Below are 27056 nucleotides of genomic sequence, written 5' to 3' on the forward strand. Positions count from 1 at the left end.
TACCAAGATGCACAAATGGAAATACATGAAGCCACAGCTGGAAGAAGAGATGGTAAATACTTGCCTTCTAGTGAAGGAAGATGATCCTTCATTAGAAGGAGTAATTACTTCTTCACTGAAGAAGTAATTTCAGAGCTAATTCTCCTGGTTTGCAGGTGTGATGGTAGGTGGATTAAGCACGCACAAGGTGTGAGCTGAAAGATTCATGGCTCAGTTTGTAGGTTTGAGTATCGACAGTCTGACTTTATAATGAGAGTTTCTAGAGAAGAAACAGTTTCCAGCCATAATGTCTGTGGCATTAGCTCCATGCAGAGCTTTCTTGTCACTATTATCCTTGCCCATAAGAAGATAAATACAGGGGGTTTGTATTTATTCTTGTGTTTATTCTTGTGCTGCCTTGTGTGGTGTTTTTCAAGGTGTACATAGTGAAGAGGTCTGACTTAGGTGGACAGAGGAAGAGAGGGATGACCATTTGCAGTAAGAACCCGAAGGGAGAGACCTTAAATCTAAGCAGTATCTTTCTGTCTAATGGGCTATAAATCTAGCAAAGGAAGATAGAGTCCAAGCTGAGCTTTATTTTTCAGTTTACCAAAAATACTAATACCCTGGTCGGGTATACTTGGACCAAAAGAGAAGAATGCACTCACGTTTTCATTTAGTCTTTAACTCTGTCCGATGTTTTTCCAGTAGTGCCTGTCTCACCTTCAGATAAATATTATTATGATTTTTTGAAGTCCTGTGCCGTTCATGTAGCCAGTAATGTGCAGTTCATATTCAAAAGGTGCTTTTTGAAATGAGTGTCATTAGAAGGACACCCGTTTTCAGGAGGTTACATGTAGTCTTCTGTGCTGATTTATAAACACTTTTTAAGACGTCACAGCTTTTCCTGTCAGGAGTTGTCAATGTATCTGCAGGACAACCATCAACTGTTACATGGTAGAAATGTGGAGTAAAACCTCACTATTGAAGAGCATCTTTTGCTGCTATTTTTTACCTGTTAGCAGCCTGGGCAATAAAAAACTGAGGCCACTTGGGAAGAACTAGGCATGTGTGAGGGTCCCCCTCCAGGTGGGCACTGCAGGGTCAGTGTGCTTGAGGGAGACTTTTCTTGATGGAAAGGAATGTGCATAATCTACTGTAAGTACAACATGGACCTCTGTACATTTCCCCAGCTCTAGGCTTTCATGGCATGCTGAAAGCAGGTGAAGAGAAAGAAGAGGAGAGAGGAATTACTTTACTTTGTGATAACTGCTTGGAGTGTGAGGGTGCTTTCCAGCCTATACCCTCTTGTCATGTTTTGGCCAGCACTGGGCGGTTGCGCTCTGTAGGTGAAGGAGGATTTGCAGCGACAGTTCTGGAGTGCAGCATCCGTTATGCTGTGAGTGTTTCACAGTGCAGCTGTACCCCAGGAGTCTCTGCCAGACTCCATCCCTAATAACTGACACGTTTCATCCTGCCTCTAAAACTTTGCAGAGGAAACCCAGTGGGAGAAAAAACAAGTAAGCAAATTTTCCCTTTTGAGGCAGGGATGGTGAAAGCCTGGGTTATCCTTGTTAGCTTCCTGAGGGTGCAGGCAAAAGGCCTACCTTAGTGAAGGAGTGTCAGAGATGGCTTGTCTCATGATGTTTACAAGTCCTTTTAGATGTCACTGTAAGTGCTCTTGCTTTTAGCTGGTAGAAGGCCTGTCAGGGAAGGAAAATGCCTTCTGATGTTCCTGGGTAACTATTTTATTAGCTGCTAGCTTCGCAGTATACACTTGGATGACTTAGCTGAAGAAAATTAGTACACCTGAGACTTTCAGTCAGTCTTGTATTCGTTTAGAATGAAAAGTAGTTTGATCAGCTTGTGTAAAAACATATCCATCCTTTTTTCCTCTCAAAAGATCAGTGCTCTCCCTCAGGAAAGAAATGAAAGCTGCTCATGCTTCTATAGCGGTTGCTTCTGATTTCCACAGCTTCAGAGCAAAGTGCAGCTGTGTCATTGTATCTTCAGCGTGACACATCATTCTGAGGTGAGAAAATGAGAGAAGCGTTCGGTTTCTTTAAAACTGCAATGGGCATTAAGAGGGGAGCAGTTGTGTTGACCCCTCTTCAGATGGGGCACGCATCCACTGCAGTTGCATGGACTGGGGCTTGGTAACCAATTAGTCATCTATAAAACTTCCTTAATGAATCACAGAGGAGCAGCGTGACCTACCACACTGACATGGGACAAGTTCCCATCTCTCTACTGCCACTTGCTCACTGAAAGGCCTTGGCAAGCCACTTCCTTCCCTTTCCCTTGTGCTCCGCAGCTGTAACGCAGCTGTAACGCATCTGAGAGCAATCCTTACCCTACAGGGGTTTGGGGAAGCGGCAAGTGCTACACAAGTGCTAAGTATTGTTACTAAAACTATAATATGTCAGGTAACGCAGATACATACATCATCTGCCCTCTTCAGGCACTTGACTGTTAGCCTTAAGTCTCGGCACACTGAAAACGTGCAGGATATCAGGTACAATGACACCCTTCAGTCTTGAAATTACTTGTGTCTTCAAGGTCAGATTTGGTGACTTCAATATCTGTTTCACAGCTGCAATACCATGTTTTGGCCAAATGGTGATAAATGAGAGTGTAACTTGTTTGTAATTCCTTCTCTGTCTTCCTAACTATTTTGTTTCTGGGGAAGTGGATGCTGCTATGAACACACTGAATTTGCAGCGTTCTGCTTTCCAGATGTAAATGTTTATATTTAAAATTGCCAAGACTGCAATGCAATAAATATATCCCTATAACTGTTTGCTTCAAAGCATGTTTTTTTTTTTCTGTGCTCTGTCAATATACGGTGATGAAGCTGCTACTGCAGTGGTTAGGACAGATGCTGGGATGTGGAGAACTGCCAGGTTTGAATGCTAGCACTGCTAGTCCAATGACTGGGGGGAGACCAGTCACTTGTGTGCTCAAAAGTGTGTTATCTGTAAAATAAGATCATTATACCTGTCCTTTAGAGGTGCAGAGGGGAGGTGAACTTCATGTTGAATGTGAGAACTATTGGCCTGATAACTCCAAGGTCTGTTACCTTAGAGTGTTTTCTTCTGCTGTGCCATCAGGAAATGGTTTTTCAGGAATCAGGAATGTCCAGAGCCAGCATCGAAGCATCCAGCCCAGTGTGTACTTTGCCAACAGGGAACCTGACTTCCAGGAACCTTTTCATTCCCATGGTAAATGATGTGGATGTATTTGGATCAGAGATGGATGTAGCTTGCTGGAGATGGTAACATACCCATGCTCTGGAATGCAGATGTTTGCTAAAACGATTAATTCCCATTGCAGGCTGGGAACTGTTTAACGAGAGCAAAATCTGTGGTTTAAAGCCAGGCGGGGCAGTATGAGGATGAATGTAATGAGGAGGATCAGACAGAGAACTCACAGAAGAGGTCTGCAACCCATTGACTTTCATTTGCATTTTAAAGTGGTGGTGTACACTGGGAGTCTGCTCTGTCTTCCGTGTGTATGATGTTTCCCTGGTGTCTTACAAGATGATTTACAATCAGTGTGGCAGTAAACTCTTGCTCCTTTGGATTGCAGTTGTGTCCGTTTAATTTACAAGTCCAGAGGACATGAGTTTTCCTTTGATATTCATGCAGGTGCTTAAGACAGCTCCCTAAATTGGAGTCAAAGCTGTTGATTAAACTGCAACAGTTGTACTCACAAGCTGTTGGGGAAACAAGTCCTGTACTGCCACAAAAAAAAGCCTTTCCTGAGCTTTTCTCATTGTGTGTTAGTTCATTTTATATATATATATATATATGTATATATTTATTTATAAACACTAACTTTCCTAGTGTGGGAAAGTCTGTGAAAACATGGTGCCACCTCAATTAGAAGCTTCTGTGTCCTGTGCTGATATAGTAGATTGGAGCATTTCGGCCCTTCCTGTGCTGCTGTGGATGAAGGCTGATGGCCAGGATAGCTCCTGGTGGGTGTGAAGAGCTCACTCACCCACTCCACCAGGCTGTAGTAATGTCTTACACTGCTCCACCTGCTTGTAAAGCAAAGAGTTCTGCTCTGGTATGTGGGTTTTGGTGTGGGTTTTTCTGCATGCAGGTGACACATCTGAGTATGTTTAAGCAGATGTTCTTCTGATAGCTAAGGAGAGTATTGCTCAAATTAAGGGAAGATGATAGCTGGAGTGGGGAGGAAAAGTCACAGGTTCCAGAGTTGATTTTAGTGCTTTCTTGGAGTTCTATAGAGCTTTCTCCTCCTCTTCCCGATGCTCTGTCCCTGTTTTGAGAGGAGAATTGAAATTCTTAGAGAAAGACCAGGGGAGGAGACATCCTCCTGTCTGTGGGCAGTTACACCTGTTCTAGCAATGCTGAGGGGGTTTTAATTATCAAATGTTACCTGAACTCTCTCAACAATTCTTCTCAACTTGGAGCTGTGTCTTCTTGCTGTCGATGATTTATTAGCCCAAGCAGCAGCTTATTCCCCACAGTTTCTTATAAGCCTGGAGATCTCTCTCATCTTGGCATTTACGAGTCTGTCCATAACACAGACCAGAGCTTGGGTTTGATTGTCAAGTTTTCCACAGCCTTGCAGTCCTCAACAACTTGAACACGACAAACAGTGTGTAGAAAACAAAGTTTAATGATTCAGATAAGTACATTGGTGATTCCCATGTTTGTTTTATGGGTCAGTTTGGGTGATACTGAGCAAGTATTTGAATAATTAAAATAGGAACTATAGAATAGTTAGGGTTGGAAAGGACCTTAAGATCATCCAGTTCCAACCCCCCTGCCATGGGCAGGGACGCCTCACACTAAACCATGGCACCCAAGGCTCTGTCCAACCTGGCCTCGAACACTGCTGGGGTGGAGCATTCACCACTTCTTTGGTCAACCTGTTCCAGTGCCTCACCACTGGAACCATTATATCCACTGTCCATTCACTCAGAACCCTAAATTGAAGAGCACCACATGGCAGTGATACTGTGGTCACACTGCTCTGCCTCGGATCTGCTGGAACTCGGTGCAGTGTTTGTGAAGCTCTTCCAAGACAACTGCATCCATTTCTTTCACCACCCTGGGCTGTGGGGGCAGCTTTCCACAGGAAGAAGTAATTGTTTGCATCCTGATGGCTGCTGTGAGGGTCGTGCTCTGCGTGCCCCTGCCACTGTGCTGCCTGGTGCTTGGGAAGTGGTGGATGCTGAGGTAAGGCCCTGTGTGTCCTCTCTAGCAGCCGCGTCTTGCTCCATGCAGGGCCTACACAGGTCTTGCTTTGAGGGAACCCTACTGCTCTTTATGCAGGTCCTTTCTGAAGGTGGGGTTGGGAGAGTGAATAGGTAGATCCTTCGTATGTGCAAAGTGATCTGTGCCAATGCCCAGAGGCTTTTACAGCTTCGTGTTGATGCTCTGGCCTCCTCTGGGACAGCTCCAAACTCCTCAGACCCTGTTCTGCTGCTGCCAGTCTGAAACAGAGGAGGACCTGGCCCCAGTGCTCTCTCTGAGGAAACCCCAGGCAGGAGATGGATGGGCACAGTGAGGGCTGAAGTGTGTTCCTGTTTTGTCTGGGGTCCTCTGGGCAAGCGCTGGGGAGACTTTCAGGGGACTGGATTTCTCTCCTCCATGGGCACTAAATGCTCAAAAGCAATTGTCAAAGGCTCCCTCATGTGTTACAGCCTTTCAGGCTGCTCTTTCTTCACCTGGGAGTCTTGGCCAGATCATACAGTTCCAGACTGGGTTGGGTTGGAAGGAACCCTAAAGCTCATCCAGTTCCAACCCCTGCCACAGGCAGGGACACCTTCCACTAGAGCAGCTTGCTCCAAGCCCCTGTGTCCAACCTGGCCTTGAGCACTGCCAGGGATGGGGCAGCCACAGCTTCTCTGGGCACCCTGTGCCAGCACCTCAGCACCCTCACAGGAAGAGCTTCTGCCTAAGAGCTCATCTCAGTCTCCCCTCTGGCAGGTTAAAGCCATTCCCCTTGTCCTGTCCTTACAGGCCCTTGTCCCAAGCCCCTCTCCAGGTTTCCTGCAGCCCCTTTAGGCACTGGAGCTGCTCTCAGGTCTCCCCTTCAGGAGCCTTCTCTTCTCCAGGCTGCCCCAGCCCAGCTCTCTCAGCCTGGCTCCAGAGCAGAGCTGCTCCAGCCCTCGCAGCACCCCCATGACCCCCTCGAAGGCCCTCCCCGCAGGTTATGGCAGCGCGGTGCTGGAGATGCCGGGCGGGCTCTGCCAGGCCCTGCGGCTGCTCCGAGGAGCACAAAACCGCTGCTGCTCCTCCGGGGGAGCGGGACAATGGGAACGCACCGAGAGGAGTTCAGCGTGCGGGGCCGGGCTCCGTGCTGAGCCCCGGTGCTCGCCTCTTCCCTCCGCTTCCACGAGGTGGCAGTAGAAGGAAGGGAAATGCGGGGCGGGCAGCGGGGTTTGACTCATGGAGCCAGAGGACATCAGTCTGGAAGGGACCTCAGGGAGCGTCCGGTCCAACCTTTCTAGGCAAAGCATGACCTGGACCAGATGTCCCAGCACCCTGCCCAGCCCAATCTTAGACGTGTCCAGTGCTGGGGAATCCACCACTTCCCTGGGAGATTATTCCAATGGCTATTATTGTGGGCAAATTTTCCTCCTGTGTCCAATTAGAATCTCCCCAGGATTAACTTGGACCCATCACCCTTTGTCTTTTCCATGTGACCCCTGTAAAAAGGAGTTATCTTCTTTGTAGCCACCCTTTAAATACTGAACATGGTGATAAAGTCACCTCTGAGCCTTCTTTCCTTAAGGCTGAACAAGCCTCGCTCTGTCTCTCATACATCTTCCCCGCAGGTGACACACCACCGGGTCTGCCACAGGACTATGCAGACACAAGTCTGAAGACCTTGCTGGGAAGCAGCCCCTAGCAGAGGGGACCATTGCTGGACCAAGCTGCAGGAGCAGCAGCGTGGCTCTCAGGTAACTGCTTGTCTGTGTGTTAGAGTAGCAGGAGCCCTGTAGCCATCCAATGTGGATGATGGCCGTGGCTGCTGGAAGCGTTGGCTGTGGGAGGAGAGCAGGATCTGCTTGATGGTGGGTGTACTAGAGCGTGGCTGGAATAGTGACCGCTAGCAGATGCTGCCCAGGCTGTAAAACAGTGCTCCACGGGTATCTACATCTTGTCATGTATTCACAGCCGGAAATCATGTACAATTTATGCATGATGCTGAGGAATAAATCATTTAAAGTAATATGCTTTGGGTATATGCTTCTGTGCTACAGCTCTCTGCCAATGCACCAGCTTTGGAGAAGGAAACAGCCCCTTTTCTGTCCTGCCCTTTTCGGGATGAGGCTCAGGTGCAGTAAGTTTTACCCCTCAGAGCATGGTCAATGGAACAATCATGTGATGTGCTGATCAGGAAAAGGATGTGAGAGTTTGAGGGGAAAAAATGATGCTATCGTGCCAATGGCATAGAGCAGCAGGAAGGATGGCAAACAGGGTACTGATACTGTGTGATATGGAATGGTGCTGTGGCTGTAGAGGCTGGAATTAGCCATGATCTGCATTGCCAGCCTGAAACAGGTCCTTGATGTAACTTGCCTAAGAGCAGCCCAGTGGTGTAACTTGGAATCAGCTCCCATCTCTTCCAGCTCACCGTTGGCACTCAGGGTGTTGCTTGCATTGTGGTAATGTTTGCCTGCACGTAGTCTAGCTTACAACAGTGCTTTGCACTGGGTTTGCCCACTCTCCTCATGTGCTGACAGTTTTATACTGGTGAGATAGTGAATATTAATGAATTAATATTAAAAGCAGCCGTGTGCTTGTCGTTCCTTTTTGGGTCAGGATGCTCTGAAGTCCCCCATTCCTCAGTTTGCTGTTGTAATTAAAAACACAGACCCCTAAAAGAGGCTTGTGCTATCTTTCACTATTTAAGACATGGCAAATGTTAGTGCAGCAGAGTGTGAACCGCTTGCAGAAAGTCATCTTCTGTCCCAGCCCCACATCTATTACCAAGTGTAAAGTAATGAACAAAGAGCTGGTGTTTGCCACAGTATCCAGTGTAAGGGCTTTCAGAAAGTGCTGCAGGCTGACAAGGGAAGATTGCAAGAGGCTGCAGCCCCTGACCTCAATAAAGGCTTCAAAGGAAGCTCCTGAAAAATTGTTTTTGCAGCACAAAAAAGAACTCCTCTTGGTAAAGTAGCCGCCAGTGCACTTTCATAGCTGAAACCATGTCAGTGCTTCTGCTGACTGGGTGGAAACAACATATTTACTTTGCATGTAGGTGCTGTTCTGTAATGTCTTTTTTTGCTCTGTTAAGAAGAAGAGGACTTGGTGCTCATGAGATGAAGGTACCGGCTGACACACACCCCCCCACTGCAGCAACCGAGGGAAGGAGGAGCTGGGGAGCAAGAGCCAAGTGAGTGCTGGTTCCTGTGGTGGGCTGGGATGCTGGAGTCCCAGTGCCCAGAGAGAGAGGAGACCCTGAGGAGCTCCTCCCCAGCTCAGCCACCTTCCTCTGCGGTGTCTCTGGCTGTCCCTGCAGTGGGAGCACACAGGCAAGGCAGGGGGGCTGAGGAGCCCAGGGCTGTGCAGCGCTGCTCACACAGCAGGTGTGCTGCCTGCTTGGCCTTGGCCACAGCTTTTGGCTGTTTTCCTCCTTGCCAGCTTGTGGCTGCTCCAGCCCTTTTGCTGCCCCGTGTGAGGCTTGTGCTCCCTCACACACCAGGTCATTCATTTTGGCTGCAGCACTCTTGTCGCTCTCATCAAGCTGCAAGTCCTGTAAGAGCCACACCCGCTCTCTGCCTGTGCATGGGGTTCCCAAGGCTGCATCACTGCAGAGAGGCTGCTGCTGGTGAGTGGGGTGACCAGGGCAGCTCATCTGGCCTGAGCGCTTTGTCTCTTGTCCTGCCTCACCTTCTGCCTGTTGCCAGCCCAGGCTTCAAACACAGCCCACGGGCAGCTGCCCCTTGCTGCACCCAGTGGCAGAGGCAGAGCAGGCAGCTCCCCTGTCATGTTTTTCCAACCCTTTTTAGTTCACAGGTATGTTCTCATGAGCTGCAAGCCCCAGTGTAAGGAGCAGAAGGTGACAAGCACCTGGTTGGGCTCTTTCCCACAGCCCAAAGGTGACATCCATGGGACAGAGATCAAATACAACTGCCTCCCATTAGTATTCACTCTGCTCAGTCCACCCAGTGCTGTTGTGGACCCAGAGGCCAGGAGAAGGGAAGTGACAACGTGAGAGTCGTACATATGGGACAAAAATGGAGCACCAGGTAGGGAGATTGATGTGGATCAAACTGGGCTGGAAAACCACTGAAGGCAAGGTGATTTTAGGAACCACCTTTGTGTTTGGGAAGTTTAGGAAGCTCAAGGTAGAGGCAGACGCTTCCTCCTCTCCTTTTTACACCTTGGTGGGACTTGGAAGGATGTGGTTCCCCGAAGGGAAGGGCCAAGAGGTGAACAGAGGCAAGGGCAGGGAGACACCTGAAAGAATGGAATTTCCTGGCTTTTACGCATTTAACCCTTAGTGTTCTCTCAGCCAGGATTTTGTTTGCAAATCAAAAATAGGGAAAGGTTTTGGTAACCTCATAGTATCACCAACAGTTTGTTAAAAGACTAATTGCCAAGTAGCTTATGCATGTGGGACCATTAGTAATTCTGTAGCTATGCAAATTAAAACAGTGATGTATGATTTATAGCTTTAATAATGTTCTGAAGGCTCTTAAATTTTAATCACTTGCAACATCCTTTTTAATATTCAATTACTTTATTAACTAATTAGGTCACTTGCTGAAAAAGCACATAAGGCTGGCACTATTTTAATATCAGCTGAACATCACAAAATACCTTTGAAATGGTGTAAATGGTTTATTTATTTTAAATAGATCATTAAGATGCTATAATTAATAAACCAGTTACAGAAAGAAGACAAGAAATTGATAGGTGCCAAACCACAATAGCAGTGGCTTCTCTGCTTACTTCATAAATGGTCACAGGGATACTGAACTCTGTGAATGTGGCCACTGAAGCACCTTCCTAGATAATTCATATTCAGCTGAAGGGATAAGGCTCAAGATATGCTTGGTTCATTATAGATGCTTTTTGTATGAATTTGGCTTTCTATTGATATAAGCTCCAGAGATGACCTTGAAAAGTTAAAGTCTTCGAAAGGACAGCCCTCCTTTGCTGCCTGCTCTTTTGTCTGCCTCGAAAAAGATAAAACCATAACATCTTAGTCCTGCTAATGCTGGGCTGAAGGCAGAGCTCTTGTGGTAGGGAAGATGGGTGCCTAATCCATGACCTACCTGCTCCAATCAACATGGGTGAGCACTTGCTCCTGCCCAGCCATATGGGCTGTGGCCTCACAAGGACAGAAAATCATACCCCTGCAAAACCCACAATAGTGCTTGGCTGTAGTGTAGAGCTTTACACTTTCAGCTTACACCAACCCTTGATGTAAAACCTGAAGTTTGAGAAGTTAAATTTGGCACCAGCATGGCTGAAACGGGCTTTGAATACTTTTCTAGTTTAAAACTCAGTAATTAAGGCTAAGATAATTCCTAGAATAGTACTTAAGTCAATCTATTTAACACATTTTGGCTGTGATGATAGACAGTGCAGTAGTTTTCTCTTGCAAAGTTGCTAGAAAAGATCTGCAGTAATTACAGAGCATCTTCCTTGCTACCATTTTCATAATGGAAAGCTGGAAATCAGGGGGGCAAAAAGCATAATGCTACAGTGATCTTTCTGCTAAACGTACGAGTGCCCTTTACAAGTGAGATAAAAAGAAAACAATTCCAGATCTCAATTCACAGGGAGTTTGCTGGAGTCTAACACACCTATGGTCCAAATCTGGCTCTGAGGCAGTGTCCTGGCATGATGCAAAGCTGCTACTCCACTTTCCTAAAACTAAAAATAAAAGCTACCCCTGTTGCAGGTTTACTCAACAGCTGACAGTAACTTGTGCCATTAGTGTGGCTTAAGATGAAATCGGAGATTTCTCTTTGGAAAATTCTACTTCATTAATATTTCTCATCAAAATGATGCTCCCTGCTGCAAGAGGCTGCTGTTCAGCAAGACTGTATCCTGTGAAAGGAAGAACCTACTGGACTAACCTGGGCTAGGTTAGAGAACTGTGCAGATGGAATGAAGGTGTCTCAAATAACGTTAAATCTAGTTCACATTTTCTGGGAGCTGCCACAGGAAATAAAGGTGCAAACAATACAAATATAGGATACCAAACGTTGCTGCAAGCTGGGACAACTTACGATACTACTACACACCTTGGAACAAGCAGATACAACTCTTCAGGGGTCAGAGATACTTACACAGTTAAAGGAGGTGTCATTGGTTTTAAGTGTTTATTTATTTCACCCTACAACACTGCTGTTGTCTAACATGGCTCCAGGGCTGTTCCGAGCCTCCTTACAAAGCCCCAGGTCTCTGTCAAATAGGTGCATTTTTATCTCACTCCTGTAACTTCTCCCCAGTCATTTATATGTGACTGATTCCCGTGTTGCTCAAATCATTTGTGTAGGAAAACCCACACCCTCCTCTGTCAAACCAGAATCGACTAGCTGGACCTGCAAATAAAAGGTGACCACAGCCTCAAACCCAAGTGGTACTGGGAGAAATCACCCTCAGAGGTTTGACTTTAGGATCTTAAAGGTCTTTTTCCAACCTAGTTGATTCTGTGATTGTGTCTGGGAGTCCAGCAGCTGCAGCAGCCTCCTCCTCCACGGGTACCCAGGAGCTGTTAACCTCCCCGGCTCGATTCAATGTGACAGTGACACTTCACAGCACATTGCATCCAATCTCATTTGAGGCTGACAAAGATTGTTTCTGTTTTATATCCATTGGTTTATTAATGGCCTACAGCCTCTTAAGCAGATGCATATTCATTAGATAGCCAGCTGTTAGGAAGTTCCCAGATGTCGAAAGTAGCTCTGTCTTGGAATGCATTCTTTTTTTTTCCCCTTACCATGAAACAAAGTAATTGTAGCTCTATTAAAGAACCAGTTAATTACTGAACCAGTACCTTATGGCATGCTTAGAAAAAAAATAGGATCTGCAAATTTGTGAGGAGTAAAGGCATGTCTGAAAACAGAGAGGAGCTGAGCCTTTGCTGTGCTGTACACATGCGGAACTTACATAGACGGAGAGACCTGGAGTACCCCATGTAAGGAACACTCAGCTGCAGCCATCCAGGGACACACCAAGTTCTGCAAAGGTACCTTTCTTCATTTTCCACATGCTGCAAAATTTCTCTTTTCTCTTTCCTGATGTGAATAGCGGATGCAGAAGCACATAAAAACTGAAAGCGAGACACATCTCATGTTTTAAAGGTCATTTACACAGAGAAGCAAACTTCCACAGCATCCCAGCTAGATCAAGCTGTAACCAGATCATTGAACAAGCTGTACAGATTGACTTACAGATTCCACAGGACATCCTCTTCAGTCTCACAACATTAACCAGGCTCACCTAGTTGTCTTTGCAACTTACTATTTTTTCTTTTCATAAAATCATCCAATGGTTTGCGATGGAAGGGACCTTGGCACGTGGTCCGGACCCAGATGAGCTTTAAGGTCCCTTCCAACCCAAATCATTCTATGATTCTGTACTTAGCTTCCAATTCTGTCCTTCATACTTTTAATCAGTCAAATCTGTCAGCAAGTACACGGAGCTGTACAATAAGTGATTGTTCACTGTGCTGACAGTTCTGAGTGCTAACCAAAAAGAAAGAAGTTTTCCTTGCAAATAAAATATTTTGCTTAAAATATAGACTTTTACTTTGGTCAGTGACAGTCTGGAATAAAACTGGGGGGGGGGGGGGCGGAAGAAAAAAGGTATTTTAAAAAATCACATCTCCATTAGAAGCTTTAATCTGAACCAAGCGATGCTCCCATAAAATGTCATACACTATAAAAGTATTTACAGTCATGCACAGAGGAACATGGAGGCAATTTTGTAGAGTAACTCCTGGAGCAAAGGCCTCTGAGAATAAAAGTGTCTTTAGATATTTGTTATCCTGTTATAGTTGGTATCACCTTGAGTATACAACGCCTGCCTGCATTATGTAAACACATCATTGATAAATCCCTCCCCCACCTCCCGTCAGCTCTGTCAGACGGTTCCTACCTGACAGCTATAGCTGAAACAGATGCTGCTATAAATACCCTTGTTTAGCTGGTCTGAGTATAATTTCTTTTGTAGAACATGGTGGATGCTCCAGTTAGCACTGAACTTGCACCTGTGCTGGAATTTATTACTCTGTTGTACACAGCAAGATGTATTTTTTTAAAGGATGATATAAAACACACACACAGGTAGGTTCTGATGCCCCCTTCTCCTCTTCTTCGGTTCAGACATCCTCTACAAAGGATTTAACTAATTTAAGTGAACTGTTGTTCAGTTTACAAGCTGCAGAAGCCTGAGATGGTAAAATTTACCTCTTATGACCAGCTGATTCCCTCTATTTGCTCCCTGCAGGCTCCAAACTCTCCTGACAGTTGCTGCTTTTCAGCTCTGTGTGAAAAGACCGTTCAACTAAGCTGGCAATGGTTACAAGGCTTACAGTTGGGCTTCTGAACCTCATGGACTTAGGAGGCTAACCATGATAACATAAGCACATGTAGGCTTCTGGACAGTTCAGTTACAGCCAGACCTGGCTATAAAAATGAAGAAAGGAGTTATATTAGGCAGCAGCCAATAAATGGTAGATCTGTCAGTATTCACACAGTAGTTCGTTTGTAATTTTACCTTGAATGATAACTTCTGTTTTTAATATGCTATTTTTCTTGTACCTGAAATATCAGATACAGAAACATTTTATAACCATCTTAAACCAGGTTACCATTGTTTTAAGCAAACACAACCCACTTTATATTTGATCTTTATCTAAAACTATAAACCATATTCTGCTAAGCACTGCTGCCTATGATCCATGTCCTCTAAGGGGAGAGAGAAAGAATGGGATAAAAACTTTCATGCAACGGGCTCTAGTAAACGCAGGTTAAAGATGCATGGGGAGGCAGCTGGCCTACGCACTGAAGGAATCATTCTGGGTTTTCTTTTCTGACCTTTGCTTTGATTCAAAGGATGTCCTTAGTTCTCATCCACCTGCAGCCAGCCTGCCTGGCCGAAAAAAAAACAAACCTTCTTTTCACACTCCAAACAACCTCCTTTATAATTAGGGTATTGATCCATAAGATAAACAACTATGGTAGCGGCAGTGAATCGGTTCAGTACTACAACTGCTCCATAAGCCTATGTACCCTTGACTGTGATATAATGGACACAACCACAAAGATCCACTCTAAACTGAGCAAGTGTTTTCCATAGGAGTTATTCTAACCCCTGACAAATATGCTTCTATAATTAATCTCTTGATTAGAAGCTAAATCGATGGCTCCTTTGAAGAGATGTGAGCAACCTAAACAAGGACGTGCTCTTTCAACACAAAGCCAACTCTTTAACCAGCTAACATTACCTTAAAGACAACATCATTAACAGACTCACCCTACTCTTCCAAAAACCTTCTAAAGACTATTGAGAAGCACTTCACCCCTTCAGTACGGCTAAGACAGCAACACTGACTACAGGTTTAGTTTTCCTTGTCACCTATCTACCTCCCCAGGAACGAGCTTTATCCCCACCACAATTTTGCATATATTGAACCAGTTTGAGTCTTCCCAGCTGTTACAATCAGAGGTTTTGAAGATGATTATTCCATATAAGTTTAAAGGTTTCAGAACAGGAACCAGAGCGATCTCTCCTACTCAGCTGTTAAAGCTTGCCTTGATTACTTTGATGTAACAACACTTGAAAGCTCCTATTCTTTGAAACTAATTTAAACACATTGAATTGTTGAAAGATTAAAAACCGCAGTCAGCTAATTACACTCACTCTCATCTCTTATTCAGCAAATGAATCACTTTTCATTACCACTTAGCTGAAGTACATGAATTTCTGCCTAATTAGAAATGTTGTAGATGGAGCATTAGCAAGGCTGGAGCAGGTCAGGATATCTTGCCTGCTTCATTTTTAATTCCTAACAGTAGAGGCAGATAGGAAAGGCTTCAGATAAGAAGTCATTAAACAATTTTAAATTATTTATAAAAATTACTTTGCCCAAATTATAATTATTTTTTTTCCCCAAATGCTCTCATAAACGTCAAATGGAATGAAAGGAAAAGCAGCCCAACATTGATTTTAATGAACATTTTAATGTTATGTATAACAGAACATTATGAATACAATGGAAACAAAGTTTTATCAATTTAATAATAAAAAAGAAATCCAACATAAGAAAAGGGAGGCAATAAATTTCATACCTATAGTATAGTGTTTATTCTTAACAATGTTCCTGGCTTGTGAATGTAACAAAGTCTTTTGTATTCCGGATTCTAGAATCATGATTCATGTGAACTTAAATGCAGAAGGAAAAACAAAAACCCCCAAAACCTTAATTCATTCTTTTGTTTTCAGTAAATCAGTAAAATCTTTTGACTGCTACAGGTTTCCTTTATTAATATATATATATTTTACTCCTCTATTGGATTCCACAGCTGCTAATGCCATATTTACACAAAAGAATCTGTGCAATAATTGTTGTATAAAAGCCAAGATCCAATGCTGTTGGGTTAGGTGGGTTTATAGAATTACATATAATTGAAGTGTAATTCACCTTTACTGGTTTTGTCATTATGCAAAAAATAAGGGTTTTTTTGCCTTTTGACTGCTGCTGCTGCCCTAAGCCAGTGGCTCCACAGGGATACTGGTGGTACAAAGGATGCCAAGTGCCACTGTAAAAGAACTGCAAGAAAGTGCATTTTCTGAAAGGAAACCTTCCAACAGATCTCGGATAAAGCTTTTCCCAGACTTGCACTGGATATCAGTTATAACATTAGAATCATGGTAAGACCCCAAAAATCTTGATCACCAAATTGCTGAGAGAGGATTTTTACAATAAAAATTTGGGTATCATAGCAGTGTGGCTGGAATATTAGCAAAAGTATATATACATTCCAGGTCCCTTTGAATTAGCCATAATCACATATGTAAGCCATTTTTTGGACAAAAATATATATTCTTATAAAAAACTGATCATAGTACTTGAGTGACTTCAATTGTGGACTCTGTGATAGTAAACGGAATGATCCAATTATGACAAAGCGATCAGGGAGAGGGGAGAAAGAAAGTCAAGCTCTTCAAGAAAAAAGAAAGGTATAAAATTAGATTCAAACATTTTTACCCAAACCCCATTTCCAGCCTTCCATCAAGTTTCAAAGTTAAAATTGGTTCTTCTACGTAGGAAAGGTTTTTGATGGTCTCAATAGAAATTAGTTTGCAAAATCATCTAACACGTTCCTTAGAAGAACCTTTCACCTCTCCAGAATTTGAACACTAGTTATTGAACACTTAGAAAATAGCTTTTGGTTCTTTATGTAGACACTTTAACTGATAAAAGAAAAAGAAAAAGCAGTATTGATCAGTGTTTTCCCTTCCCCAGCTATATTTGTGCAGCTAAAAATCCTTCATTCCATCTGCCCATGTATTTTAATTTTCTTTCATTTGATTTATTTTACAATCTTTATTTGCTAAAATTGGCAAAATTTGCAAAGGCATCTTGCTTGGGCTGTACAGTCCCAGGAGTCAGAGAGGTCATAGCAATATTGGGTATTCCCATTCCTATTGTGCCCGTCAAACCCATTCCTGTAGCTAGCACTCCCATGTTCATGTTCATTCCCATCATTCCCTGGTTCATCATAGGCGTGGGTCCCATGGAGGTCATTCCCATCGTACCTGACATCACACTGGGCATTCCCATCCCCACAGGAATGGGCCCTCCCATCAATGGGCTTGTCTGGGGTCGAACAGGCGTCATGCTCGGAGGAGAACTGAGGTTCACAGCTGCGAAGTTTTGAGTCATGACATTCATGGGTTGTTGTGTATCTGCAAAGAAGAGAACAAATGCAAAAATCATTACCCAGAATCTGATGCTGAAGGTGCTCATGTATTTTAAGTCACTTATGTGGTCACTGCTGTGAAGAAAGATTATGATGGCCAAAAACGTGAAATGTGGGTATTTATTTCACTTGTTTGCCTACTTCCTGTGTGAAGACTCAGGTAACTTTTGTGAGAGTTTTAAGTAGCATTTTATAACAATACACACTACTACGCATATTCTAGAGATTAGGAAGCCTGAAATCAAGATGCAGCAATGGTACAAGCTCTATAGTAAAAAAATGCACAGGTAACAGCTTCCTAGCATATCAGTCTCCATTTAGAAAATAGCATGTGTGTTAGAACCATTGCAATGGTTTAAGAAACAATTATGACTAACTGTAGGAAAACAGTAATTGTCAGAACACCCCATCTCAAGGACAACCTGCTAAACACATACAGGATTCAGTGTGCATGCAAAACAGTGCAATAATCACTTACTTTGTTGCTGCATCATGGTATTAAGTGATGGCTGCTGGGGTTTGGAAGGCTGCATCCCAGGTACTAAATTGTCCAAACTGATATTTACACTGGGATCTGACCAAGTTGAGGGTAGAGTTTTGCTTGCATTCTTCTGGACCATCTCTGTGCTTGCATTATAAAGACTGTTAGGCTTCGGCATCATAGTGTGCACACTTTGCAGAGGCTAGGAAAGAAAAGTTTGTTGGGATCTGCTTGAAATAACTTACCAACAGGAATCAGAACTAAACAACAAGTAATAACAACAAGACAATAAAAAGCCAATGAGATTTTCAGCCATGAAATCCAGCTCTTTCAAAGCAGTATTTCCATGTGCTGTTATGCCATCAGAGCAGAATATCTTCTAAGCTAGCATTAAGCTCCTGTATCAGTATGTGGAACGACAGTGAGCATCTGCAGTCAAGTTTTGAACTCAGACATACTGACTTTTTTTCCTCCTAACACCAAATTGACCTGTTATGGTTTCCAAGAAACACTCTCCACTGAAGCAGGCACTTCTGTGTTTTGGAGAACAGACCAGTCCTCACTTCCACCTACTTGAGACTGGAAACCTGTAACACCTGTGAAGGATGGCTTTAAGGTTTAAAATATGAGCCTAGTCTTTCACAACAAAGCAGCAACACTTCACAGAGCAACGAAGACCTCTTCAGAGAAGACTAGCGTAAAATAAGCTTTTCAATAACATCTGAAACCTTTTCTTTTTAGGAGGCTGCTCAAACATTTTTGGGCAAAACTTTCTTACAAAATGATGACCACAACATCCAAGCCACTAGGTATGGGTTCCAGGAGTGGAATGGATTCATTTTCAATGTTGTGATTAAGGAGAAGGGAAAAGATTAACTGAGGAAGGTCATTAGCAAACCATACAAATAGCAGCATACCTGTGACCTTGACATGGGTAAACTGATACCTACAGCATTGGAGGTCATCATACAGAAATTAATACTCTGAGAAGGCTTCATGGCTGTCTGAGGGGGGCCCATCAAATCAAAAAGATCAGTAGAATTTGAAGCAGTTGGAGGCTGGCTTGAAGCTGTCTGTGGGCTACCGAAGAGCTCTATAGCTGGTTGCTGTGCTGTGCTGCTGAAGAGCTCTCCAGATGAAGCACTGGGACAAGGAGAAGCTTGGTTGAAGGCACTCCAGTCACCAAAGTCTCCATTTCCACTTGTTGCTGTACCTGAAGGAAAGGCCACAGTGTGAGAGGAAGGAAGACAGAGAGAAGGCAGGCAAAAGACTTCAAGAAAGGAACTGAGCAAATGCCATATTCCATGAACTGAAACAAATGAGAGCCGATCTGTGTCCGTCCAGATTAACATCTGCAGGTAGAACCTCCATCTGGACATCATTCCTTCTCATGAATATTCCAACAGTTTTAACAAGGTAGCAAAGGAAATATGAAACACCCATGCACAGAAAGTAGAATGATGTTTGATAACATGTCACCTGTGGATGCAAGACAAGCAGGGACAAGTTTTATTTAGCTGAAATACAACTGAAAGATAACTTAGGGGTAGATTGGAGGCTCTAGTCAAAACAATGCCTAGAACTTCGATGATATTTCCTGAGAGTACAGTTATCAGGAATGAGCCACTTGATAAAGCAAATTCCTTCATGATAAAGCAAAGACAACTACTTCAAACTTTGGTGTATACAATTAGTACTTTGTATAAAACAATGCTGAGCAGAATAAATGCCAGAACTTTGAAAGCAGATTGCCAGGAAATTTTTGTTTGAAGTGATAAGGAGTAATTTCTTCCCATCCCATGAAGTGCTCATGTAAAACACATTAAGTTTTCTAAAGTTGATTCATGGACTAAATGCCTTGGCTTGAAGCAGAAATGCAATCTTGGATCTAGCAATTCTTTCAGCAGAAGCTTTGCTGAACTCTTAGTTCATCACTTAAGCTTTGTTTCATTTCAATATACCAGGACAAGTATTTAAATCAAAACACAGCAATTTACAGCTCGCTCTGTCTTACTGCAAAGAGCCTAACAGTATAAGCTGTTTGTAGACAACTCCAAGGGTACCTATTTCAGGATCACACATGTCCAGAGACACAAACCAGTGAACTGAGAACATGTCATACCCTTTGAGACAAATGGGAGGAGATGTTATCTCCCTTAAAACCCATGTTTTCCTATTAACAAGAAAAGGGTCACTGTGATAGAGGAAGAAAAGCTTACAAAAACATACACAAGAGATGCTAAAAATAAAGCAACACCATTTACACAGCTCTCATTGCTACACAGTGAACCATATTCCAAGTCTGGGCCATTGTACAGGTCAGCTTTTTTACTATCTCACTGATATGCTTTTAATACTTCAGCTTCAGATGTTACTTCAAAGTAACATCATTGCTATATGAAATGAACTTTGAGTTCTAATGAACAGCTAAATCACCCTTGAATTTCTTTCTATGAGCAAATGAAGACTTAAATGGAAAGCAGGGGCAGATGAATCTAGTGTCAGTTGCTGCTTCCTAACCTATACAATCCTAGTTCTGTAAGGGCCATCCACAGCAATTTTCTGCAACTGTATTCTACCCATTCAAAAGGTAACTGCAGCAGTCTTTCACACTCCATGTAAATATTCATCAAAATTCACCCTCAAGCTTTAGTCATCTTTATCTTTACCAATACATTAGAATTTAAAGAACAATAGGAGAGTAAATCTGTTCAGAGAATACAAGTATTGCCAACAACTTCAGTGCACGAAGTGGACTAATATTCAGTAGCTTAGGGCCTTACCAGAACATTTGCTTTGATCTCTCTCACAAAGAGGGGCTATATTAGAATGTTTCAATTAGTATTACATATTAAAAATTAAAACCTACTTTAAATATTCCTGATAGATAAGTAAATGCTGAGTGTGCTCCTTCTGTGTTCAGACCTGTGCACAGAGCACCAATAAAGGAACTGGGGGTAAAAGGGATGAGGTTTTGCCCCTTCAGTAGAACTTCAAAGATGATTAATCAAGAAGGAAAAGATTTCTAGAGGGGCTTACGCTGTTCAGGAATGATTAATCATTTCACAAGACTCCTTGTCCCTTGCATAATGGTGATTGGAATAGATTAATCATGTTAATGCAGATAAAGGATTGTATCAATTTAGACTGTATTAACACAGAAATTATTTGCATAGTAGGCGGCTTTGTGTTTGGAAAACAACTTGGTTTTGACTAGGAAAGCCTGTAGAAAAATCAGAGCAGTTTTTTCCTGCCAAGCAAATTAAAGGTGTACTACCTAACCCATGCCCAGTGCAGCTTTCCCAACACAGCAAAGCAACAGAAGAGGTATAAGCATTCTGACTAAAAGCTGGCTCATGGGGAGATTTGCTGATCAACTTCTTTGCTATTCTTTTCTCATTTTGGACTTATTCTAAACCCTGGCTGAGAACCCTCAGCCAAATACCAGTACTGCCCAAATTAACTTCACAAGAGATAGCCAGCCAGCTCCCTTTACCCCATGTTTGTTTGCAGCACTGTCCTGTCTTGGGTAGCACTGCAGACTCCCACAGACACTCCACCAAAAGGAAGATGATTACTTTAAATGCTTTCCCAGTAATATATTTCGTTTTCCCCAGTCCAATTTTAAGGGAAACATGTTTCAGATGGTGGCCATGCCTATGGAATAGCTTGTCTGTTTGCAGGCAAAACAGCTGTGCATGCACTGAGCCAACTGTATAGACACTTGACAGCTCTAAACTGCATGCCATGCAGCCAGGCAAGGGCAAAACTGAGTGCTGTTCCAACAAGCATTACTGAAATCTTGCTTTTGTGATTGGCAGGAACTTCTTCATGCCTGACTTAAGACCTAGATATCTTTTATTTAACAGGCTTCTCCTAAAGGGGAAAAAGACTATCATATTCTTATTTAGCCAACCTGAAATAAAGTGTTGGTCAGCTTCTTCCCACAAATGCATATATGCAACTTCAACAGCCATCAGCGAGGTTGTATTGTGTACAGAAGGCATAACTTAACTAAATTCCCCTCCAAAATACCAAGGTTTCCAAGAGAAATCTAGACATCACTGGAAGCTTTGGAAATCGCCTGTCTCAGGCTCCCCTGGTTATGCTATCTCACATGGCCAACATAATTGTGCGTCTCTGAACAATGACACGTGGGAGCTAAGGACATCTTTAAAGACTCGTATTTTTCTACCATGAGCAGGCTGCTATATTCCATTGAACATGATCCCAGCTTTTGTTTTGTTCAACTTACCCTTTTAATTTACTGTCCTGCCCATAACATTAAAATTCAAAGCAATGCACCCTCTGCATATGTCTGGAAACTATACAGACAACAGCACAAAACCCTTCTGAGAGCTTTTCAGTTCACAGCATTATCACAAGCAAGCAAACCACACTATCAAGCACTTTGTGCAAGTCTTTATCCCACCAAGGTCTTTTTATCCCACCAGATCAGCTACCTTTTTTTTGTTATATATCTACCTGTATCTGGAAGACTTGTAAACTCTTAGTTGAAGTATTGGAAAATGGCTGCTTTTTATTGCAAATAAAATAGTTGAATAATCTTGCAGATAACACTGGGAAGACTGAGGATTAATAATGTGAATGGTCCAATCACTACAGACAATTTTCCAATGATTTTTGAAGCACAAATACCATCCTCTTGTATCCCACTCATCACTGTGGAACTCCAATTAATCCAGCCCCTTGCTCACAGCTCAGATGTGAGATGTGCTAGGCTCTTTCTTAATAGTTTTGTGAGCACTTCAGCCAGCATTTGGACCTGCACTTGGTTCATTTCAGGTTCTACTTTCCCACTCCAGAAGGTACATAACCTTTCAGTGTATTTCAAAATTAGACTTGGAGATATGTTTCAAGTCTTATTACATACTTATATTATTAGATGAACAGGGATATATTTGTAACTCCTACTAACATTTTCTGAAATACAGTTAATGAAAAGTTTTAGGTCCAATGTGCAACACGCTGTGCAGACAGTAGATATCTTCCTTACTCAATACAGCAGTTGTGGTCCAGTTACATAAACACAGTTTGCTCTGAAAAGGGAAGTGATTTTCAATAATACCATGTGGTATCTCTTTGCCTCTTTCTGCCCTTAAACCAGAACCCAATCTGTAAATTAAACCTACCTTGCGACGATGGGAAACTTGCTGAAGCAGCAGCTGAACTAAAATCAGCAAATCCCCCAAATGGGTCAGTTGATCCACCCAGAAACAGAAGGAAGCCAAATGCTGTTACAGGATTGTGCAAAGATCCATTGCAACAACTTCGTGTGGGATTTATGAAGAAAAGCTGTTCTGTATTTGGCACAATGGATTTATTGATTTTGCTCACTAAACTCAGTGCTGGTTTTCCTGTTCATCCCCATACTATATTTATACAACAATAAACTGGATGATTTCCAACTGCCTTGCAGATCTTGCCATTTTGTTTTCATAGGGAAGAATTAAAATACACAAGATTTTGCTATCTCTAAAAATAGATTTAGAGAGATTAACAGGTTTTTAACTAGTGAGGGATGCTACTAGTTTGGCAGTTTGTAGAATTACGACTTTGGAAGCATAATACATACAAATCAAATGTTCTTATTGTAGAAAAGTTAATTTATTATGCTTACTGTGAAAAATTATGTGTCGCCTTATATTTAGTTTTTGTGTTACTTAAAGCATGAATGATTCTGCAGTGATCTTGAGTTGGGATTTCAAGGACAGAGCTTGCATTTGTGTTCATTCTTTATAAGTTTGCTTCCTTTCTGCAGCAGGGACATTAAGTTTTCCTACCAGACGTTTGTATGCGGCATATAAATTATTAACTTCTGAATACAGCACAGTAACAATTTTTCACTTAAAAAAATATAGCCACGGTATAAAACTAGAAGAAAGATCTAAGAACCATATTGTAAAGCTGCTATTAAAAAAACCACTAAAAACCAGTTTACAAAAAACAAGTCATCCAGTTATAGTCGATATTGCTTTTAAGCAGGTATTCCACTGACCTGAGAAAGCTAAGAGAAGTTGACCTTAATAGTTTGTCCTCAAAGATTTCACCTAGAAGCAGTCCCACCCTTAGAAGAAGCTGTAGCAGTTCAATTATTTTGCTTTTAGTGTTATGTGTACATTATATAGGTTACATCACAGCTGCTTAGCCTGCAGTGCTTAGAAACTAGCCAGGTGGGACTGGAACATCTGTGCTGCACTCAAACACCACCAGGGACAGCTTCCAACATCTGGTGCCATTTCTGAATTGTCTTATTGCTGCAAGACATTCTGCCCCATCTGCTACTCTCAACTGGGTTAATTAAACTAGAACCATCTCCTTTTTAATAAATGGCTAGCAGCAATAAAAGGAACCATTCACTTTCTAATACATGTGTACTTGTATTTCTTTTTAACATTATTTTACTGTAGACAGTGCCAGGAAGGCAACTGTTCATATCCAAGGGGAAATGTCTTTTCTTACTGAGCGTGTAGCATATGACATAAGACATGAGATGGGAATGCAAGGACGGTCTCTTTGAATTTTCAGAAACACAGCACTACTGAAAACCTTTTACAATTTTTTCGAGAGAAGATTTCACACAAAGTGAAGAAATTTCTTCAAGAGAAATTCTGAAGTGATCTAATAAGCATCTTACATATATTTATATACAAGTTTTATACTGAATGCAACCTGAGACTGAAAAGGCTAACACAAGCCTGCGAAACATCAAGCCAAAAACCTGTTCTGATCATGTTTACTCTGCCTACTGCAACGAACATTTTCAACTCTCCTCTTTTTTCAACACGTGTACTTACAGAGTTCAGAACAGGTTAATGGTTTGAGAGTTTCTGTGCAGAATGAGTGTCACAGACAGCATACTCTCAACCACATCCTCAAAAAAGTCAGCTCTCTCATGTATGCCTGTTATCCTGGGCCGTCTGACAAAGTATCTAGGGATTAATTTAACTTTAAAAATGAACTAGGCTCAATCCCAAAATAACCCCTTAACATTTTCAGTCAAGTCAACTTTTCCTGCTCCTCTACTGCCTGATTTCAAATGATGCCAACTTCCAGAGAGAGGCGACAGAGCTTAAGCTAAATGCAGTAACTCTATAAAGAAAGGTATCACCAGCTAACATTAAAGAACCTCATCTCCTAACACCAAAACATTACTTCCAGAAGGTCTAACCACAGATTCTACATCTTCTCAAACAGATTGCTCCTTTATGGCAACCAATCACCCCTCACATGTACAAATTGTGCTGCTTTAGTAATGTGTAACACACACACCCTCACCAACCTTCTTCCACATCTCTGCACCTGAAAATACATAGATAAGCAGATTCAGAGTTCCCTGAATTCACATGACTTCCCTGCCAGTTCCTTCACAGGATAGATCAAAGGCTGCATTTGACCCTTTCCCTGCGTCTTGCCTGACACTGGGAATGTTCCCACACCCTGTGCTGCAGGGAACAGTGGTCGTAACAAGTGACCTGCACGTGAAGGACAGTGCTAATCTTCTCAACATGAGCTATCCTCAAAGATTCCCATGCGAGATCTGTCTCTACAAATGAACCCTTTCCATCTGCCTTCCCAGGTCAGCAAAGAGGTTATTTAGCAGGACCAGCTGGTAATATGCCTCTTCTCAATACCATTTCCAAATGCTGCTTTGGAAAGAGAAGAAAAAAGGCAAAAAGAAAAAAGGCTTCCTACACCAAAGAACCAAACTGATGAAAGATTCAAATACACTATAATATGGAAGCTGCCACAGTTCTGTTTGAAATACAGGCAGGTTCACTTTGAAGTGGAAACATCTATTCTCAATGTGATTTAATTTATATACATAATAATAAAAACATAAACATATACATATATAAATAAACCAAAAAGGCTCCAGTATATTTTCCTGTATTAACTGGATAGGAGAAGTTTTAGTATTGATTTGGGGCAGTGGTTCTGATCCCAGGATCTTAAAATTCCATGGCATGGTAGTAACTCCAGCATACAATGAACACCTTTGTATATGAAGCTGATAAAATAGATAATAATGCAAAGTAAGTTGTTCCTTAAATATGAGGGCATTTGTGCATAAAAGCACAGATGCATGAAATGACTTTTATTTCTTAACCATTAGGAATTAACACATATTTCAGACCAGATACATAAAATGTATATATTTAAAAAAAAAAAAAAAAAAAAAAAAAGAGTGAATAAAGTTTTTAAGATCTACCAGAAATAAGAAAGAAAATAATAAGACAGACTCCTGATCCTAAATTACCATGACAATTTCCCACCCATCCAACGGAGTTCTGATGTATTTTATATTCTATTAAATACTTTCAGAGGTAGCATTTTGGTAGCCTAGTGATGAAAGGAACTGTGTCATACACTACTCATAATACTGGCTTTTTTAAATACATTATAATAAAAATACCTAGTGTGATACACTACAGGAGTTCCACTACAATACCCCCAGAAGCAGCATAACTTCAGACAGAAGTAAGAGTAGTCTTTGCATACACATGAACACAGCTACCTTGCCACACGAGGCCTCCAGCCATTCTGGATCATGATTTTTTTGGCACAGTCTCTGTGATTACACATTATCTTTAAAACAGAAACTGAGGCTGAGTATCTCTCATTCCCAAGATACACACATATGCTTCTACAATCAATGTGACTATGATCCAAGTTGCTTACTTGTAATGAAGTTACATTAAACATTTCTATCTATAAAAATGCACATGCTCGTATTTTATTTGCTTTTCAGTGTGATCTTTAAATAAAAATTCTCTCCCAACTGTGCCACTAGACCACAAGTGCATGGAAATCCTTTTCTATGCTATGCTAGCCACAATCATATCTGTCAATACAGAGAACCTGTAAACACAATAAAGCACTTTAAAGTTACAGGTTTTGAAAAGCAAACCACCAAATCCCTGAACTCCTTCATCAATCCTGTATGCAATGCACTAACATTTAAACATACTCCTGAAAAGAAACTGCATTTTGAGAGCATAAGTCCTTGTGAAGGTTAATGGACTTAAAATTTAACTGCGTGTTTACTAAGTGAAGGGACATGTTTTACAATGAGTAATTTTACTTTTAGGTAGCAATTTCTTTTTGGTATTAGGGTTGGGATCAACCAAGTGCCAAGACAAAATAAGAGAAAGAAACAAGTTTGCCATATACTTTAGATGAAAGCTTATATGAAGATCATCCATCTCCAGCTGCCTAGACTTTGAATTGCACTAGGAGAACTGTTTGAATGTGAATGGATTGCATTTGCTTTTAGAGTTAATTATAAATAACTGTATTACAAACACAGCTTCTGACAGACTGATCCAGTGCTTAATCTTTGTGCTGCTAACATTTATTAGTCCCATGCAATAGCACACACACTACCTCTGCCGTGAAAGATTTTAGGCAGCTCTAAATTTTTTGAGTATTAATTTCTCAATTTACCTACTACTCTATCAATATATCAAACAAGCTTATCCTCAGAATTGGTTCAAAATATGCATTATGAAAATAAAGCCAAGACATGCCTACCTGCTGAAACTGGCTGGCTAGCTCCATCAAACAACAGGTCAAGCAGGTCATTGGATGACTTGCTGCCAGAGGGTACAGAAGCCTGAAGAAGAAATAACACAGATCTCA

The 27056-nt window shown here is 42.1% G+C and overlaps 1 protein-coding gene across 4 annotated transcripts in view; it reads right to left on the reverse strand.

Annotated features, from left to right (window-relative positions):
• Positions 1 to 9938: 9938 nt before the first annotated feature.
• The window catches only part of CLINT1 (clathrin interactor 1), a 56871-nt gene continuing 39753 nt past the window's right edge, over positions 9939 to 27056 (reverse strand). For 2 of the 4 annotated variants that reach the window (XM_080626902.1, XM_080626901.1), the window contains exons 8-11: positions 26949 to 27030; positions 18311 to 18606; positions 17391 to 17595; positions 15150 to 16898 (exon numbers count right to left, since the gene is read on the reverse strand). In XM_080626902.1, the coding sequence (XP_080483028.1) occupies positions 16537 to 16898; positions 17391 to 17595; positions 18311 to 18606; positions 26949 to 27030 (945 nt within the window). In that variant the 3' untranslated portion in view covers positions 15150 to 16536. Of the gene's footprint in view, positions 12256 to 15149; positions 16899 to 17390; positions 17596 to 18310; positions 18607 to 26948; positions 27031 to 27056 lie in introns of those variants that run through there. The other 2 variants (XM_080626904.1, XM_080626903.1) reach the window with 2 other exon arrangements.

Source organism: Psittacula echo, assembly GCF_963264785.1.
Source record: "Psittacula echo genome assembly, chromosome: 11".
Classification (NCBI taxonomy): Eukaryota; Metazoa; Chordata; class Aves; order Psittaciformes; family Psittacidae; genus Psittacula; species Psittacula echo.